The sequence below is a fragment of the Mirounga angustirostris genome, unplaced genomic scaffold, assembly GCF_029215605.1.
Source record: "Mirounga angustirostris isolate CCGP_5_RB_7025 unplaced genomic scaffold, mMirAng1.0.hap1 SCAF_7, whole genome shotgun sequence".
NCBI classification, from domain to species: domain Eukaryota; kingdom Metazoa; phylum Chordata; class Mammalia; order Carnivora; family Phocidae; genus Mirounga; species Mirounga angustirostris.
Window position 1 is genome coordinate 91,507,905 of NW_026991715.1, and position 18,562 is coordinate 91,526,466.

The 18,562-nt window shown below is 48.6% G+C and overlaps 1 protein-coding gene across 1 annotated transcript; it reads right to left on the bottom strand.

Moving 5' to 3' along the window:
- Positions 1-246: 246 nt before the first annotated feature.
- Positions 247-6,485, bottom strand: MSX2 (msh homeobox 2). The gene is made up of 2 exons (XM_045887335.3): positions 5,998-6,485; positions 247-2,074 (listed from the first exon to the last, which is right to left on the bottom strand). Exons 1-2 carry the CDS (start codon positions 6,374-6,376, stop codon positions 1,650-1,652), a joined length of 804 nt encoding a protein of 267 aa, XP_045743291.1. The 5' UTR covers positions 6,377-6,485; the 3' UTR covers positions 247-1,649.
- Between the last annotated feature and the right edge of the window lie 12,077 nt (positions 6,486-18,562).

The window sequence follows — 18,562 nt, forward strand, 5'->3', positions numbered from 1 at the left end:
AGTTCAAGATTTTCCCTTGATCATCTACAAACCTCTCAGATCCCTCAGCCCCTCCACTTCTTTTAAGCTCATCTTTCACTAGAGTTTGAAAAACGAATAGCAATTCCACTTCTTTTCCATGAGTAACACAAACTGCTAGAGGAAACGTTTCAAAGTATTTCCTTGGCTATTTTCAATCCACTCCCCCACCCCAGGCCGAATCTGGGCACAAGTCTTAATTGATTCACACTAATATCATAATAAAAACCACCAGCCCCCTCCCCAATCTTGGTGGCATTTTCGAGGTGAACTCAGCTAAGAACAGAGGGCCCCCTTTAAAATAACCGTGTTTGGACAAACTTTACTGCAATAAAACAAACGTTTAATTTAATTCAGAATAAGAGATAAGAAATAACTCTTCAATAAAATATATAAAATTATACAAGGCACCCTTTCAAAGGGATAAAAGTATACTGGGTGGTGGTGGGGGGAAAGATGGAGAGAAAGATGAAGTACCAGGGAGCTAAATGGGCTGTTTGACAACACCATTTTTAGCAAGTCAAAACATGGCTTTACCCTCTGCCCCCAGCATGTTAAAAAGTATATAAATTTTTCTAATAAGTTTAGCACATACAATAGGTACACACACAGAGAAAGCATGATTTTTTTTTTCTTTCTGGATCTATTCATTGTTCAAGAATATTTAGCATATAGGTAATGGTTAAGTATATTTATTTTTTTTTTAAGCAGAGAATTAATTACACTCCCCACCCCCCAATCACCTTTGCAATGTGTGAGGACTGACTTGTACCTAGTATTTCACAGAAACCATCAATTCCCCTGACATGCTTTAACTTTTTACTCTCCAATTATCTGAAATGGAGTTAAGCAACAGCCTTGAGAGGAATTAGGAAGTACTTCCAAGTCCCACCTTACCCCAAGGCATTCTCAGGATTCTTCTCATCCCCCTTTTATTGATCTTACCAAAAAAAAAAAAATTAAAACTTTAACAATCTGCAACAATGTGGACAGAGGGAAAAATATAAGGCCAAATATGGTAGTATCTAATGAGTTTCAAATGCATGTAAAAATGCAAAAACACGATGTGTCCTCGTCATTTTGAGGAATCTCTCCATATCTACTTCCTATGCATCGTGCCTAATTCTAACCTTTGTTTTCCATAAGCAAAAGTCAATCATCCCATCAAAATCACCAAATGTCAGCAATTTTAGCAAATAATTGGTCTCTCCCATAAGAAAAAACAAATGGACTTAAGCAGTCTCTTTTAGGAAGGTGATATATAGAAAAAAGTATACATATGTGCATATAAATTTTGCCTTTCAAAATAATCTGAATTTTTACGTCTGCTGTATAAAAATGTCATTATATTTTATTATATATATATATTTATATAGAAAAACCATCAGAGCCAATCTTTGTGAAAGGAGGAGGGGGCATCTAGAAGATCACACCAAGAAAATGGGGCTTGGTGCCTCCAGCCTAAAGAACAAATTCGAACTATGTCTGTGGCCCTGTGGGCCTAGCCGCTTAGGGTGGCGCATGCAAGGTTTGCAGAGCAGGAGTACAGGCTTGGTACTGCCTTCTTGGAGAGGGAGGGGGCCGCCCATTTAAACAAACATCCATCACGGAGTCTATGGAGCTGGTCTTCCTTAGGATAGATGGTACATGCCATATCCGACTGGCGTCGCATAGAGTCCGACGGGCGGGATGGGGAGCACAGGTCTATGGAAAGGGTAGGAGGCTCCATATATGGATGCTGCTTGCAGGGGCGAGTTGATGGGGAAAGGGAGGCTGAAGCCAGAGGGCAGCATAGGTTTTGCAGCCATTTTCAGCTTTTCTAGTTCTGCCTCCTGCAGTCTTTTCGCCTTGGCCCTTCGGTTCTGGAACCAGATTTTGACCTGGGTCTCTGTGAGGTTCAGAGAGCTGGAGAACTCTGCACGCTCTGCAATGGAGAGGTACTGTTTCTGGCGGAACTTGCGCTCCAGAGCCAGGAGCTGGGATGTGGTAAAGGGCGTTCTTGGCTTCCGATTGGTCTTGTGCTTCCGCAGGGTGCAGGTGGTGGGGCTCATGTGTCCTAGAGAACAGAGAGGGAGTGAATTAGCAAAAGAAGTGGCTTTCTCCCAGGTATGTCTGTGTGGGCCTCCCCTCTTCATCTTTCAAAAAGGGACTTCTGTCAAATCCACGTGGGGGTTGCGGGGGGGGGGGGGAAGGAGGACCATATTTAAATGGATAAATTGCTTTATTTAAGAAATTGAGTCTTTTACAAAAAGTTTGGGAATTTCAGTGTACAGAACTTTCTATATGGGAAATTACAGCATTATGGATAAGGGAACTAGAAGAGCTACGAACCGGTGTCAAGGGCGTCAGAGTGCTCTCTGAGAAACAAAACCCGATCTCTTCTGAGCTGAAGTTCTCTGGCCTTTAAGATGGGGAACTGGGTTCATAACAATCCTCACTTCTCTAAGATGTTGAGATAAGCCCGTCGTAAGAAGACAAGTGAAAAAGGGTCCAATAAACTGGGTTGGTCCTCTCTCCACGCCAGCAAAAGTTGGAGTGCATCAGCATATTTATGAAGGATAATCGTGCAGATAAAGGTCCGTGGTAAATTAATAGCATCTCCCGATTGGGAGCAGCGCCATGCAATAAACAACCGCACAGCTGTCATTCCATCCAGTCTACAGATTATAAAACCTGAACATCATTTTACAGATCTGGATGTGGGATAAGTTTCTTGGCCGGGTGCTTCTGTAATATAAAGTTTACTAAGAAGGAGGGAAAAATTAGCTTGCTCATAAATGTAAATGTCAGGGGAAATCATGCTGCCTCCAAGTTGAGAGCATGTGATGACATTTTAGTCATCTCTAACCATTCTCTGGTTTAGAGCAAATGTGTAAATGATTAGTTTGTCGCCAGAATTTAGAAAGAGGGAATAACAAGCAAAATAAAGGTATGCCAACTGCATCCAGACTCCATATTTAAAATGGATTCAATTATAGGAAGTCATAGGACTGGGCATCCTTGTGATTCCATAGTTATCAACTAACTTTGGGCTTCTTTTCCTCAAAGGGAGGTGGAGGCAGGAGTGTGGAGCTGTGGGACAGAATGCTAAACAATTAATTTTCTGCATTTGGCTTTTATGAGCTATGCTAATTTTCCACAAGTAGCCACAGTAGTAACTCCAAAGTACTCATGGGGAGAATGTCGCATTTCTTGTTTAGTTACTTCGATGGCCCAAGAAAGAGTTTACACTTCATACTTGAGGGTGACACAACAAGTCCCACCCAGCCTCCATTTCCAACAAGAAAGGGATTCCTCCTAGGGTGACATTATTAACCATCACTTTAGTGACTAAAAAGTAAGAAGCAGTAGGTTCTACAATCGATCAAAAACAGAAACCGGAGAGAGAGGGATGGGTACACAGAAGTCCAGACTTGCATATGCTAATCCCTAAATAAGCCAGAGAGCTTGGGCACCTAGTTCTTAAATTTACAAATAAACTAACATCCCTGTCGAAGACTCAGAGACTTGGTTTCACCCTTCACAAACCAGACCTAGCTCCCTGGAGGACCCCACTGTCTCAAGGTACATACCAAGCTCCCAGTGTCTACACTTGATCTTGCTCTATGTTTGCAGGAACTTTGTGCCCTGAACAGTCATCCCGGTCATCCCTGCTGCTCCTAGAGGCTGCATTTGAACTACGAAACCCAGGCTACAGAGATTACACACATGTATCAAAGCCATGTAGCTAAGAGGCTCCCTCTCAACACTCCTCACCTCCCCCCTACCCGCCCCATTTTAAACCAGTCAAAGGATGGATGTGGATAATACAAAGCAAAATGGCAGTTACCCTACTTCCTCCAAATAACAAACCTGGCCAGTGGCTCCCTCTTGCCCCAGGCTCCCGTGCTAGAAGCTCCTTGGACCCACCATTCCAACCACAGGGCTTCTGCTGCCATTTCTAGGCCCAAAGAGCTAATGAACCACTTTTGGTTTTAAAATTAAATCCTTTCTCCAGAATCTTGGATTTTTCTCATGGGAAGGTCATATCCAGGGCCCCCAAGCAGGGAAGTTCATCCTCTCTGTGGGGGGAGGGGGGCGGTTTACAGAGTGAGAGGGGAATTGCCATCCCACAACCCTAAGGCCTAAGGAAGTGGGGATGTCTAACCTCTGGACACTGCTCCCTGTAAGGCCCGAATCCTTGATGTGCTGATGGGCACTGACCCAGGCCTAGAAAAACATGCGCACTCAGTATTTGTCTAACAAATTAGGTTCCTTAAAGTTTCTGAGCCTCTATTTCACCATCAATAAAATGGGTAATACTGTGCTATGTGGTTCAGGGTACTAAATTTTAGAATGCCCAGAGCCCTGTCTACCACTGGATAGGTGATCATTAAATATTGCCAAGGTGTTTTTGTTTTTGTTCTTGGGGAGGGGGGTCATTGGTCAAGCCCAAACTCTGTGTGTGCTGATTCCTCTGAACTCTGCTGAAACGTCCTTGTCTGTTACCAGGAGGCCGGCTGCGGACACACAGAGATCAGATAAGATAATATGGTGAAAAGTGCTATAAAGCACTGTGCAAACTTGAGTTTAAATTCTTTGAGTCCTTAATCTCCACACCCTTTGAATCTTTCAGAGTTTCTAACAGGGTGGAGAGCTATGCCGGAGGGGAGAGCCACTGCCTCCGGGGTATATGGCCTTGTTTTGTTCACAAAATACTATGCAACTCAGTCTTGAGGGCTGACTGAAGGAAATGAAGCAAGGTGTGGGTCTTTCTCCCAGCTTTGGAAAAAGTGCCTCGGCAGACCCTTCTTTCTCACCTTTTCTAAAGGTGCAGTGGGGGGTAGAGAAATCTTAAAGGCCAGGAGATAAAAATAAAAGGGGCTATAAGGAATAGACTTCTCCAAATTGCGTTAAGGACGCGGGCCCAAAAATAAGTGCTAAAGCTGGAAGAGAAATCAATTCTCCTGGGCTGCTTGCCATCCTGCCTCATTGGCAGGAAGCGGGGTGCAGGTGTGGGGACCTCTGCTTGGTTTCTCTGGGGAGAAGAATCAAAGGTGGTCAGGACACCCTACAGAGGAGCAGAGCTTGGACACTAGAGCCCCTTGCCCAATTCAGCCATTGTTGGTGACCTGGGTCAAGCAAGTTCAGTCCTCTTAAAGTCCAGGTGTCTGCATAGGGAATAACCACCTCTCCTGTGCCTCTGCCTACACTTCGGGGTTCCAGCGATCTCAGGATCTGGTGAACTAATGAGCATCATTTTGTAAACTGTCAAACGCTGCTGGAAGGCTGTTAGTTATTACTATGAGCCCAGAGAGCCCACGCGCTTCGGACCCCCGCCCGCTCCCAGCGAAGGTGCTGGCTGCTGGGACGACAGGGAGACATTTCGTCCCGGCATCAGTTTCTGCCGCCATCCCTTCCTGGGATCCTGCGGGACCCATGGAAGATAATGATTTCTACCCAAAACCGGGGGTTAGAGTTCAGCTAGACTTATCTTTAAAATGAGGGCACATCTCGCTGGGCTGTGAACTCTGAAAGGAGGTACGGCACCTCGGCCTCTGCCTGGCACATATTCGAGTGCTCATTAAAAGTGGATCCCTCTTCATTCTCCGGACAGCAACCCGGTGGACGGTGAGACAAAAATTAGCAAAGCGGTTGGAGCGCAGGGCTGAGAGCTAGAGAAACCGATAACTGAGCGACCCGGCAAAACCAGCTACGCTGCGCCCTTCAAAGACCAGCGAATCCTCAATTGTGTCGGATACTTTGCACAGCTAGGGGATCCCGAACACGGGCTGCGCGGATCTGACCCAGAAGGTGTCTTGGCTCCAGCCCGCTCGCAGAACTCTGGGATATCAAGGGGCCAAGAACTCCCAGGCTCGCTTTCCCGGGAGTATAGTGCAGAGGGGTCTCCGTACCCCCAGCCTGGAATACCGGCCCCCTAGCTCCCTCCAGAAATCCACGGACCCGCCTGCCCCTTGTCCGGCCCGGACGCTCACTCACTTGGCGGCGGCGAGTATCTGCCGGGTTCCTGCATCCATGCGGCTCCGTCTTCGGAGTTTTCCGACTTGACCGAGGCGGTCTCGAAGGGCTTAACCAGCGGCCCGGGGCTGTGAGCTTCCCGGGCGCCGTGTCCAGGCAGTAGCAGTGGCCGCAGGGTGGCCCCGGCGGAGGCGCTTTCGGCTGGCAGTGGGGACGCCTCTTTGGGCGGCTTCTTGTCCGACATGAGCGCCTCCACGCTGAAGGGCAGGCTGGAGACCTTGACGCGGCGCTCCTCGGCGGCCCCCTCCGCTCCCCCAGGCCCCGGGCCCGGCCCAGCCACCATCGCCGGGCCCTCCTCATCAGACGAAAACAGGTCATTGCCTTTGGACGGAGAAGCCATGACTTCTCTGCCCTACGTAGCTCCCCGCGCGCAACTCCGCTGGCAACCCGGCAGCGGCGACTCAAACTTTTTTGGGGGGAGACGGGAGGGGCGCGCCGGGAGCCGAGCCTTTCCTCCAAGGGGAAGTGGGAGACTCGGCTCAGCCAATCGGCGCCGGCTCTGGAGCTGACGCCACAGACGCTCGCCTCTGATTGGCTCTCCAGGAAGAGGCTGGGGCCTTTTTTTTTTTTTCCTGTTTGAAATAAATTAGGAGTTAATTACAGGAGCAGTCAGCAGAGTTGTTATTAGGCGATCCCTCAAGGGTTATAATCACGCCAAAACTGAAAAGTCCATGGCGTAATTAAGGCCGATTATTTAAAGAGGAAGTTCGCCGAGTCCCATTTCTTCTCTCTTTTGACCCCTTTTAAAAAAGGCACCTCGCGCCCATACCACTTCCCCCAACCCCCACCGCCAGAACACGTTTAAAATCTGCAACTGACATTGCAAAAACATTTGTGAAGCTCCTACTATACGTGGAAACTGAGCTAACTTTAGGAGTCAGCACTGAAAACACGGGCCAGCATCCCTGCTAAAGGCAGTAATACATACATGGAGCTTATAAGAGTATTTGTTTCGCCATTGGCAAAAGCTCTACAGCGAAAGCTATTACCCCTAGAAGAAGAAGGGACCGAGAGCGCCCGAGAGGTGGTCAGGGACTGGTCTTCCAAAGTTCTGACGGGAAAATTTAAAGCAGTGGTCCCCATCTCTTCCACTCGAAACAAAACCAGCGCACTCTTAGAAAAATTGCAGTCCGCGTGTTTTCTTTCCCTCGAATCTCCTCTCTGGGCGACACCCGGATCCGACCTTTTCCTAAGGACTACGTGTATTGTGTGTTCGTGCGTTTGTTTGAGCCTATGTTTGTCATGTGTTTGGGTGCCAGTGTTTGCCTTCAAGGGGGAGGAGGAAGGAAAAGGCGCCAATAATACCTAGTGCTTCCCTTCCTCTTGCAAATCTCAGAAATACCGGCTTCCGAGTTTGCACACCCCAGGCCTATGTACATTTTTGAGAAGCACATTTTTATTCATTGCACCTGGTTTGAAAACAAAAAAAAGCATAGATATCCTCACCCCACCCCAAATTATACCCTGGGTAATTACATCTCAAAGCCTTAGTGATGACTGTACAGCCCAGGGACAGGGGAGAGAGCTAAGAGTGCGCAGAGAGAGGCATTGGGTCTCTCCGCAGGCTGGCGGGCCAAGACCAAAGTGCTCCAAATGACCCTTTCCAGGCTGCAGCTGCTCTTCCCTATATCTCAACGATTAACCCGGAATGATGAGATAAATAGAAGTCTCCGAGCTCGGGCTCGCACACAGCAGATGCTTGCTAAACAGTTCCCAGACCCTTGGAAGGAAGGGACATTGTTTTTAATTACTGAAATGATCAAGGTTTGGAGGCTACCTCCCAGTTCAAGAGTCTTAGAAACCTGACCCCCAGACCCATCTCTCTGATGCACTGTTTCCTTCATCCTAAACCTCTGCCTAGAGTGAAACTGTGCTGGCCGAGGATACCCTGAATAGGTATGATCTGAATCTTAGCGGGGTAAAAACAGTCTGCGCAGGCCAATTAATTCAGTTTGATTAGAAATGGTTCTGAAAAAGTTAAAAAGTAAAGAAGTCCTAACCACAGTCTTCTAAAACCTCTGGGTTTCTCTCCCACCAACCATATTCTTCCCTCCACCCCCCTCCCAACAAATTGGAAGCTCAAAGAAAGTTAAAAAAAAAATGTAAACTATCTGGAGATGTATGCATGTCTCCCTTAAGTCATACTTGATGATAGTTGGCTTGATATACATCTCAAATATAGTACAGGTAAATCCAGATTAAGTCCTGTGCCTTCTAGAGATACCCAGCAAGGTGCAGCCTATACATTTTGGAAGCAAACCTGAAATTCGTTTAGCCCTAAGCTGCCAAAGTGTACAAAAGGGTTCAGCTTTCAGTTGGGCTATACCCAAACACTGTTTTATAATTGTTCCTGAAAACTCTCTGTTAATATTTGCCAATTTGGGGGCACACAGGCTCATTCCTGGGAAGAATTTTAAAAATATATACTACTAGAGCTCTTCTGTTTTAATGAACTTTTCTGGGACAGGTTCCCCTCACTACTTTCAGGTCCTGATGTCCAGACAGAGAAAGCAAATTATGAAGCTGGAAAGAGGAAAATAGAGACAAAACAAGCTAACAAACAAACAAACTGGTGTTCAAAGCCGCGATGCCAAGCTCTGTCCATAAATGAGCAGGAGAGATGCCCAGAGGGCAACCAGCCTGCCCACCTTTTCCTCTACCCTCCCCATTCCCAGCTCCCTGCTGGGGTGGGAAAATTCAGGAAAGGGTCTCACTTCAGTTAGAAAAAAGGTCGAACCTCAACAGAACCCTAGCCCTTTACGGAAAGCCCCCTCTGTGCTTTTGCTTCTGCGTTGGCTGTATTTTCTGGACATTTTATTCACCTCTTCCTGGCCGTGCGACCTCAGTCGCGTTACTTTGCCTCTCTCAACCTGCTTTTTTATTTCTAAAATGAGAGCTAATAATCCTTACCTCCCAGATGGCTCTTGCAGTAATTAAATTCAATAGGCTACATAAAGTAACTAGAAGGTGTAGGGGATCAATAAAAAATACTGTATGTCAGAAGCAGGAGCAATTTATCGAATGCTTTCTCTCTGCTAGATATCCAAAATGAGGCTCATCGCCAGCCTTCACAGAGTTCAGGATAGGTTCTTCGTAAAATCTCCCGGGCTGAGAATTTTGCGCAGCCTTAAAAGTGCGCGGTGTAGGTGTAGCCCCTTGTCACAGGACTGACTATGGCGCTTAGGGGAGACTTAGTAAAGGTTAGTTCCCGGGGACGTTGACGTAGCTGCAGTATTTGTAGGAAGAACAGTGGGGTTTCAGAAGGAACCCCAGCGCGAAACGTCAACTCTGCAAGATACCTTAGTACCTGTCCTCCAGGATCTCATTTGTTTCTTCCAACACACCGCTCCGGGCGGGGATTATTTCCCCCATTTTACAGGGAAAAGCCTAAGGCTAGGAAGCACGGAGTATGCTACCCAAAGTCACGCAGATTGGAAGTGGAGGACCCGGGATCCCCACGCGCAGCACAGGGCGCCTCCTCACGGACCCTCATCCTTCCACAGTCCTGCGCTCCCGGGGGGTTTAGCACGTTCCGGGGCCCTGCACCGAGCAGCCGCGCACGCGCAGCGCAGGTCCCAATGTAAAAACACTACTTGCAAACTGTGGAGGACGGGGCGCGGACCCTAGCGTTTGCAACCCCCAGGACCCATCGCTGGATCCCGGCGGCTCGGAGGAGGCGGGGGAGGGGCGGAGGAGGGGGCTGTAGACGGGCCAGGGCTGCGGGCAGGCGCCAGGCGCGGGGAGATGAAAGGCGGGCTCCAGGGGAAGGGGCTGCGCCGGGTGACCAGCTCCAGCCGCGCCGGGCGCCCCGCCCCCGCCCCGCCCCGCCCCCGCTGCCCCGGGCAGAGGCGGCTGCCCGCGCCGGAGCCGCGTTAATTGCTCTCGGCCCCGGCACTCAGCCTGCGCGGAGCCGGGACAACCTCGCTCCAGGAGGAATGACAATTCGCCCTAATGGGACAACCTCGCTCCCAGAGGAGTGACAATTCCTCCTAATGGGCCTCTCGTTAGCGGCCTATTCTTCCGAACCCGGTATCAGAAGCGGGCAGACACGCGGGCGCCAATGTCCGCCTGGAATGCCACAACGCGGCTCCGCCACCGCCCCCACTCTCCCAGTCATTCGCTGTGTGACCTCGGGGAAAAGGCTGCTCCTCTCTGAGCTTGTTCCTTACCTGTGCCGTGGGAAGTAGGAATGAGGACAATCAGACTGTAGTGGGGTGGGCATATCTCCAGGCATTTAAGAGATCACTTGCAGAGTTACGGAGCGGGAGGAGGGGTAGACTGGCGTTCGGTGTTGCTGCTTGAGGTTGCTTGGGGGGCGGGGGAGGACGATAAATCCCACGTTTTAGAAGTTCTGGACGTTCAAACCGGTTTTCCAGGGCCCCCGCCCACTGGAAAAAAGGGTCCTTTGCCAAAGTGCTCTGCAGATTGCACAAGGTTGCCTGAAGCCTGAACTTTCACTGGTTTCCCATTTTACAGATGAAGATGTGGAGGCGCAGACAGGAGGGAGGCTGGCCTGAGATCTGCTGTGGGACGACGAGCCTAATTCGACCCGGTGCCCTGGAAGAAGCCCACAATGAGGATGCCCTGGGGGCGGGGGAGGGGGGAGAGGGCGAGAAGAGAAGGCGGCAGCCAGCCCTGGTACCGCTTGGCGGCCCCAGGAGCCTGGAGAGGGATGGGCCAGTCCCTGGAGACTTCCAGTTGTTTCTCCCCACCGCAGATGTGAGCGTTGTGAAAGGGGAAAGAGCCAGGAGCTCCATTCCTTCTCTAGCTCTAGATTCAAATCCACACCCTACTTCTTACCATTTGTCATCCAGCTGGGCCTCAGCATCTTTCAGAAGGGGCATCCTAGTTGGCAGCTCGCAGGGTTGCTGCTGGTGAGGACTCGGTGAGAAGCCTTACCAGAAAAACAAGTAGCACAGAGTGGCACCGCACTCACGAGCGGCTGTAGCAATTGTGTCTCGAATCCTGGAGTTGCCCTGGCTTTAAACAGGCTTGAACCCCGTATTTGTTGTGCAACTCGGGATAAATCCCTTCATCTCCTTGGTTTCCTCCTCTGTACTATGGAAAGGCCTAGCATTCAGTGAGTGTTGGATATTATCATTTCTTAAGTCATTATTGATATTTTTACCTCCTTTTCCGTAGATCTGCCTGGTGTCATGCACATCTGGGGTCCAATGACCCCATGCTGGAGGATTGGAAGCATGAGTCTGCAACTTTTTTCAGCATTGCCTCCCCCCCACCCCCCACCCCGGCCACCCCAGTTGGTAAAATGGGAATAACTACCCACCTCTCCAGAAGGAAGCAGATTGGCAACTCTGGAGTGAGGGATAGGGACTGAGGGAAGAAGAAATGCTTTAGACAAACAGCTCACCTCCGAGTCACATCTGTTTCCCAGTCCCTGGGTACAGCTTGCTGGCACCTTCCCAATCCCTGCTCCAACGGGAGGAAGGTTCCCAGGAGCAGGGCCCAGGCTCTGATGGAGCTCTGCACGAAAGGGGTGGTTCCAGGAAGCTGGGTGCCTGCAGTCCTATGGAACCAGTCTAGCCATCCAGGATGGCACCCAGGGGATCCTGCCCTGCCATTCACAAATCTCTGCCCACCCACCCCTTCTCAGTTTGCCCATCTGTAAAGCCAGAAAAAACACCCATCCTGGGCTGGGCTGAGGTGAGGTTTGAACCAGGGTTCAGTTAACTGTCCGCTCTCTTATTCCTCCAGCAACCGTATGATATAGGGGCCCTGATGATTCCCTAAAGAGGAGAAAATTGAAGCTTAAGGCTGGATAAGACTTTCTCACAACTAGTAAATACCAGGGTTTTGCTGATTTTTAAATTTATGTATTTTGCCTGAGGCAGAAGTTGCTCTGAAGGTGGGAGGGGAGGCATCTGGAATTGCTCACAGCATCGAAGTATCTACTCTTTCCACTTTCTTTCACCTTGACAGATGGGAACCTTGGGTTTGGGATGGGCTAAATAACTAGCAAGGGAACACAGACAAAGGGCACCCTGGACTGTGGGTTCCCAAATCCTTGGGCAGGAATCTCTGATCTCTCTTATTTGTTGGCTTCCAGAATTGTTTCAGCTTCAAACCTCTGCCAGTTGGGCATGGGTGGGGGGGTGGGTAAAGGGAAAAGGAAATGTGGGGAGTTGTTTAATGGACATAATTATATTTTTTAATTAAGGAAGACAGATCTCTTTCAACTGCCCCACCCCTAGTAGCCTGGTGGGAAGTAAGCAAGATTCGCTTTACCTGTAGGATGAAGACAACTAGAAGCAATTATTCCGAATTTTGTTAGTCATTTCTAGGGGAGGGGTTGGGACACTGGAGCTGGGGCCCAGGCATGTGTCAGTCTTGGGAAGGGGCTGCAGGTCGCCACAGGCAGGAGGACCCTTGCGGGGGGGGGGGGGGGGGTAACAGAAACTGCGCTCAACCGGAGCTGGAGGCGTGGCAAAGCGCTTTCAAGTCCAAGACTTGGCTTGCTCCTCCGGATTGTACAGGGGCGCAGAGATTCCAACTCTCCCGGAGTCCCTCTCAGCCTTTGCCCCCTGTAGTCCGTCACCGCATTTCATTGAAGGCGGAACTGCAGCTCAGAGAGGCATGGCCACTTGCCCAAGGTCAAAAAAAAAAAAAAAAAAAGTCGGGCTGGAGAGCGCATCCAGCCGGCCCCAGAGGGGAGCGCTGAGCCTTCAAGCCTCCGGGACCCTCCGATGCAGACACCCGGCCTCCCAGGCCTGGATCCACGGAGGTCTGATTTCAGAGTCCCTGTGATAGGAACCGTGTCCAGCACCCAGAATAGCCCCTAGCACAGCGAAGTTCTCAATAAATACCAGTTGACCAAATGAATAAATCCAGAAGTCAAAGTCGTGGTGGAGAACGTGGGGGCAGCTCACTGGACTCGGAAGGTCGCCTTCCCCAGTGACTTGTAGTGAACCTTGAGTTGTGAGGAGTCGTCTCTGCGTCTTGACAGTTGGAACGAATGTTGGACTCATGTGAGAGGGGACAGAGTTTTTGATTGTCCACAAAGAAAAATAGGGCTCATTCTACCCCAGACGCTGAACCCACCAGACTTAGGATTGACCTTCACACTCCCCCAGAAGTAGCTGCACATTTCAGAGTCTGAGCAAGAGTTGCCAAGATTGTCTCCTGCACAAGGTCATGTAGCAACTAAGTGAACCAGTCAGCATTGGACCCCAGGTGAATCTGACTCCAACCCCAAACTGGTTTCCCTTTATTTTTCTCTGATGGCATTTCTCTTGTCCCTGGCTTGACACAGATAGGCACTCAGCATCACACCATTAGCTTCATCTGCTCCCTTTAGTAATAGCATGATTTTTTTGTTGCATTTCCCAGATTTTATAAAACAAGAGTGTGTTTACACAAGAGGAAAAAAAAAAAAAAGACCTAAATGTATTTAGAAATATAAACTGAGTTTCAGTTTCTCTTCCCTCTAATAATAGCAGTTGCTGATTATTGGACACTTGCTATGTGTCAGACCATATACTCAGCGTGAGACCTGCACTAACTCACTGAATCCTCACTAGAACTCTCTCTAGCAGCTTGTATTATTATCCTCATGTTACTGATGGGGGAATCTGATTCTCAGACATGGAAAAATCTAGATAAATAGAATTTTTTTAAATTATGTTATTTACAAAGAGGTCATTCTCTCCCTATCCTCTACCTCCCTTCCTCCAAACCTAGCAAATAATAGTCACCACCATTTAAATAGGAAAAATAATTTTATTAGATCCACAAACTTTAAATCTAGTTAGGCCTCCCTCTGCTCATAACTTTAATAGCCTATGTGTCTTGTAGCTTGATAAAATTGGCACTTTTCCCGTTTTTCACCTTTCCCTGGCTCAGGGCTTTTTGCAATGGGCTTCCAGTTTCTGTGAGGAGGGCAGGAGGCTGAAGGGACAGGCCCCTGACCACAGCCAAGAAGCAAGCATTCTGATCCCCTTGGGTCCCTTACTTGCTGGGTGACTGAGCAGGTCCCTCCCCTCTCAGGATTCCTGCTTTTCCTCACAGGCAAAATGAGGAGGTACAGTTGCATTTCTTATCCCTCCTGGTTCTGTGGCTTTATGATAAGTGAGCGGGTGAGTGAAAAGTTCAGTCTGCTCCTAGTTCTGTCTACCCACAGACTGACTGAAGTTTCCAGGAAAGTGGAGACATAGCATGGAAAGATCACCAGGAGGTGGGGGGTGGGGAGCACTGGTTGGAACCCCAATTTTATCCTCTCCCAGCTAAGTGTCCTGGGACAAGTTCTGCCACTTCTCTGAGCTGAGCCTCCTTCTCCCCGTCTGAAAACTGGGGCTAATGAGCCCTATCTCAGGGAGTCAGGAGGATTAAATGGGCTCCTGGATATAAAACGTGAAGAGCAGTCAGTCCAGCATGTCCCTTGGGTGCTGGTCACCTGTGTGAGAAAGGAGAGGGCCTGACTCAGCAGAAGAGAGGCCTAGGAGGTAACCTGGAGGATAACTGTTGATGATAGAGTTATCGCTAACGCAGTTGCAAGCCACTGCAAAGAGGCTTATGAAAATCGTGCTTGCTAAGAATCCTCAGGACCATGGGGCAGCACAGGGCTTCTTGGCCCAGCTGGTGGCACAGTCCTTCTCAGCGAAAAGAGTCGAGGGTTTCCTGGACCCGGCAGGAAGGAACATCTAGGCACATGACAAGAAAGTCATTCCACTTTCAGGGATCTGTTAATCCTCACGTTATATTCAGGAGACTGTCTTGGTACACCTTTAACACCTTGACGATGATTGCTGACGTCCTGTGGACAAAGGACCAGGCTGTGACCTTCAGGAGGCAACAGCATCTGGCTGGAAAACACCAGCATCATGTTGCCTCCACTCTACTTATTTTCAGAGTTAACCCCTCTATGGCTGATGGCTGATACTGTGACATAAATTTCCCTTTATAAACCTTTTTTTTTTAAAACAAGTTTATTTAAAGTTAAACATTAATTAAAGAATACCACTGTTGATGCCGGGGTAAGGCCAACAATCATGATTGTTCTTCGACAAGGGAACAATCATGTAGGTGGATGCCTGAAATTTGCGTTAACACTGATTTACAGGGGGCAACACTGCATTTCCAACCACATAAAGTCTGGTTGGAATGCTGCTCCACCTCCTCCTAGCTGGATGGCCTTGGGCGAGTTACTTACCCTCTCTGGACCTTGGATTCCTTATCTGTAAAGCTATGGGGATAGCGATCATTCCGATCTTCTAGGTTTGCAGGGAAGAAGCTACTACAGAGATAATAGATGGAGGACCACACCACATTGGATGGATGGGGTTGTTTGTAGCATTAGTAAACAATAGATAGGAGAATTTGTTCAAAACACGGGCTTGTTTCCCCTGGACCAGGCTCTCGGCTAGCTTAATAGTAATTGTAAAAGAGGGGAAGAATTCTTTGAAAGCGGGAGTTCTGTTTAGAAATCACTTACCCTGTTTAACTAGCTCAGCGTTATTGCCTGCTTTGCAGACTGTCATTTCTCTAGGGGACACTTTTAGAATCGTCATAGAACATCACTAGGCTCTGTAGGCAAAATTAAGACACCTGTAAATTGCAAATAGGGCAGAAAATGTTTTCACTTGTCCTTTGCAAAAATGATTAAACTCTTTGCCTGGTGTGTCCTTTTCCCCTTTCTTTCATCGTTGTTCCCTATTCCACTCCCTTCCTCCCTTCATTTCTCCCCTTTTCCCTCAGGCAGCTTTTCCGGTTGTGACTCCCGGAAAACAAGTGCTACTCACCCTCCTGCCCTCTAGAGTCCCCCACTCGGTGGGTAGACAGCTTATCAAGTACCCAAGTACCCCCGTCCCAGCGCCAGCCTCGGATGGCAGAACTCTTCCCCTTCATGCTCATGGTGTCACCCAAATACAGTTTATTACACATCTGAGTAAGTGGCCAACATTTACAAACCAGGAAACGTTCCATGGACATCTGGAATTCTGGCTTCTCTGCATCAATCTGCAGGTGAGAAGGCCCTAGGTGTGTTCTTTTTAGATGGGACATGTGTCCTAGAGACAGGATATAATGGAATGTGGTGCCCAAAGGGACAGGGGACGTGTGGGATGGTGGGTTGCCCAGAGGGGGAGTGACCCCTCAACCTTTGGGGGGCAGGAGAGGGCTGTTGGAGGAGGTGGCATTTTGACTGAGCCCAGGAGGATTTGCCACGTCGTGAAGGGGAGCTACCTGCTGGCAAAAGAGGCGGTATGTGAAAAGGGATAAGAATTGAAATGACTTGGTCTGTGTGTTTGTGTGTCAAGAGAGCCGGGAGGAAGTAGGGGTGCATACAGGCCGAGTGGAAGGGTGACGGGGTGGAGAGCCAGAACCCTGAGGGTTGCAGTGAGACAGCGAAGGGTCTTTCTTCCTTTTCTTTCCTTTCTTTCTGTCACCTTTTATTAAATTCTCCTTTTAGAATATCAAAAGCAATGGATATTCACCCTAACTAGTAAAACAAATCGGATATGCAAGCAATTAATAATCTTAATTCTCTTTCCATCAGTATAACTAGGATTAACAATTTCATCTGAATCCTTAGATACTCCTCATTATATATAAAGACAAAATAGCCTAGATAAATAAAGGTAGAAATTGACAGTGTCTTTGTGTCTGTGTGACTCTATCAATCTATGCATCCATCCATCACTTGCTTTCTTGTCTAATTCATGTCATAGACAATCATTTCAATAGATATGAATCTAACCCATTCTTTTTATACTCCATAGTAGGGATGTATTGCAGTTTATTTAACCATTTCCTTATTGACACAATTTCCCCAAAGTGTTACTACTACCAACGATTTTTTTTTTACCTATTTTATTTTATTTTATTTTTTAGTAATCTCCACACCCAATGAGGGGCTCGAACTCACAACCCTGAGATCAAGAGTCGCATGTTCTTCAGACTCAGCCAGGTGCCCCACTACCAACAATTCTTGAAAAAAAGAAAGAAAGAAAGAAAAGGAAAGAAAGAAAGAAAGAAAGAAAGAAAGAAAGAAAGAAAGAAAGAAAGAAAGAAAGAAAGAAAGAAAGAAATCCTCACAAACCTTCAGACTCAAGCTCTTATCTTAAAGGTTTAATTTCTAAAACTGAGATTGCTGGAGCCAACTGAGTGTCCTTCTAATCTGAACAGATATTGTCAGATTATTTTTTTTAAAACCTCTGTTCCTGGGTGCATTTCCAGTAGCAGTACCCATCTCTCCCCCAGCTTTGCCAGCCCTCGATAGCACTGCTCTGTATTCATTTCTGTCACGGCCACAGTTTTGAACAGGGGACTAATAGCATTCCGTACCCCTTTGGGAAACTCCCTAGGAGCATGCTGTGGAAAATGGGAAGCAGGGGTAAGGAGAGGTATGCCAGAACCAGTTGGAAGCTGGTGGGAGGCTGCTGTGGAGTGTGGGTGCCGCACAGGAATGGAGAGGCGGGGAGGGACGAGAGAAGAGAATCGTGGAGAAGTACTCATGCTCGTCACTCCCTCCCAGGGCTGGAGGAGTGCCCTGCTGGCCTCGCAGATCTGACTGCACAGGAAGGAGATGGAGTATGGCCTAACCTCCTGCTATCCTCCTGCTGTTTCTTATGCTCCTTCCTTAGTGGCCACCCACCCCCAGCCTCTGTCCTCCAAGATCAATTTCAGCAGCTCCACACATCTGGAGCCCTGGGCCAGGGCAGCAGTCCACTTAGAACAGAAGTGTGGCCTTGCTCCCTCCACTCAGGGCCTGGGCGAGTGGGCAGGGCTGGGTGGATGGACAGACAGGCTGCCTTGCAGGGCAAGCCTTGGAGCCTGGCTTGCCAATGAACTCACTGGTGACTTCACAGTACAGCTTGATGATTAGCAGTGTTGTTTCATCTAATCCGCACTGATTTGCTTTTTAACCTACGCAGCACCTGGCAACAGATGTGTTAGAAGTAACAATAGCATTCAAAGTCTTGGATCCATAGAAGAGGGCCAGGAAGGCCCGGCCTGCTGAGACTGGGGCGGGGACACCTGGGATGCCCTTGAAGTCTCTGTCCAGTTCCCTCTGCCCCTTATTCTTTCACCCTAGTGTGTTCTCTGTCTCCATCTTTCTCCTCGGCCTTGGGTTGAGCAGCAGACTTATTTTCTCACAGGCCCCCATAGGGAAGCCCGGAAGCTCGGGGATGGGGCCATCTTATTCTAAAGCGTTTCCCCAGCCCTGCGGGAAGCTGAGCCAATGCTTCAGGGCCTTGGGAGAATCTGAGATCGTCATCAGTACAGGACAGCCTGTCCAGCCAGCATGTTTGCTCAGCTCCTAAATAGTCCAAGAGAGTGTGGTAAGCTTTCCTGGACAATGGATCCATCTGACTTCATAATTAGCCCCATTCTCCGTGGAGCAGAATCTGGGCCAGCTGGAGACTAATTGCTGAGATTTCGCTCCTTGCATGACCTCCTAACTGATTCTTGAGCGGTCACATGGGTGTCCGACCTTTCGGGCATAGAATAGAACTATTTAGCCATCCAGGGTGTGGCTGAAAGTGTGAGGGGTCTAATGGAAATGAACTCT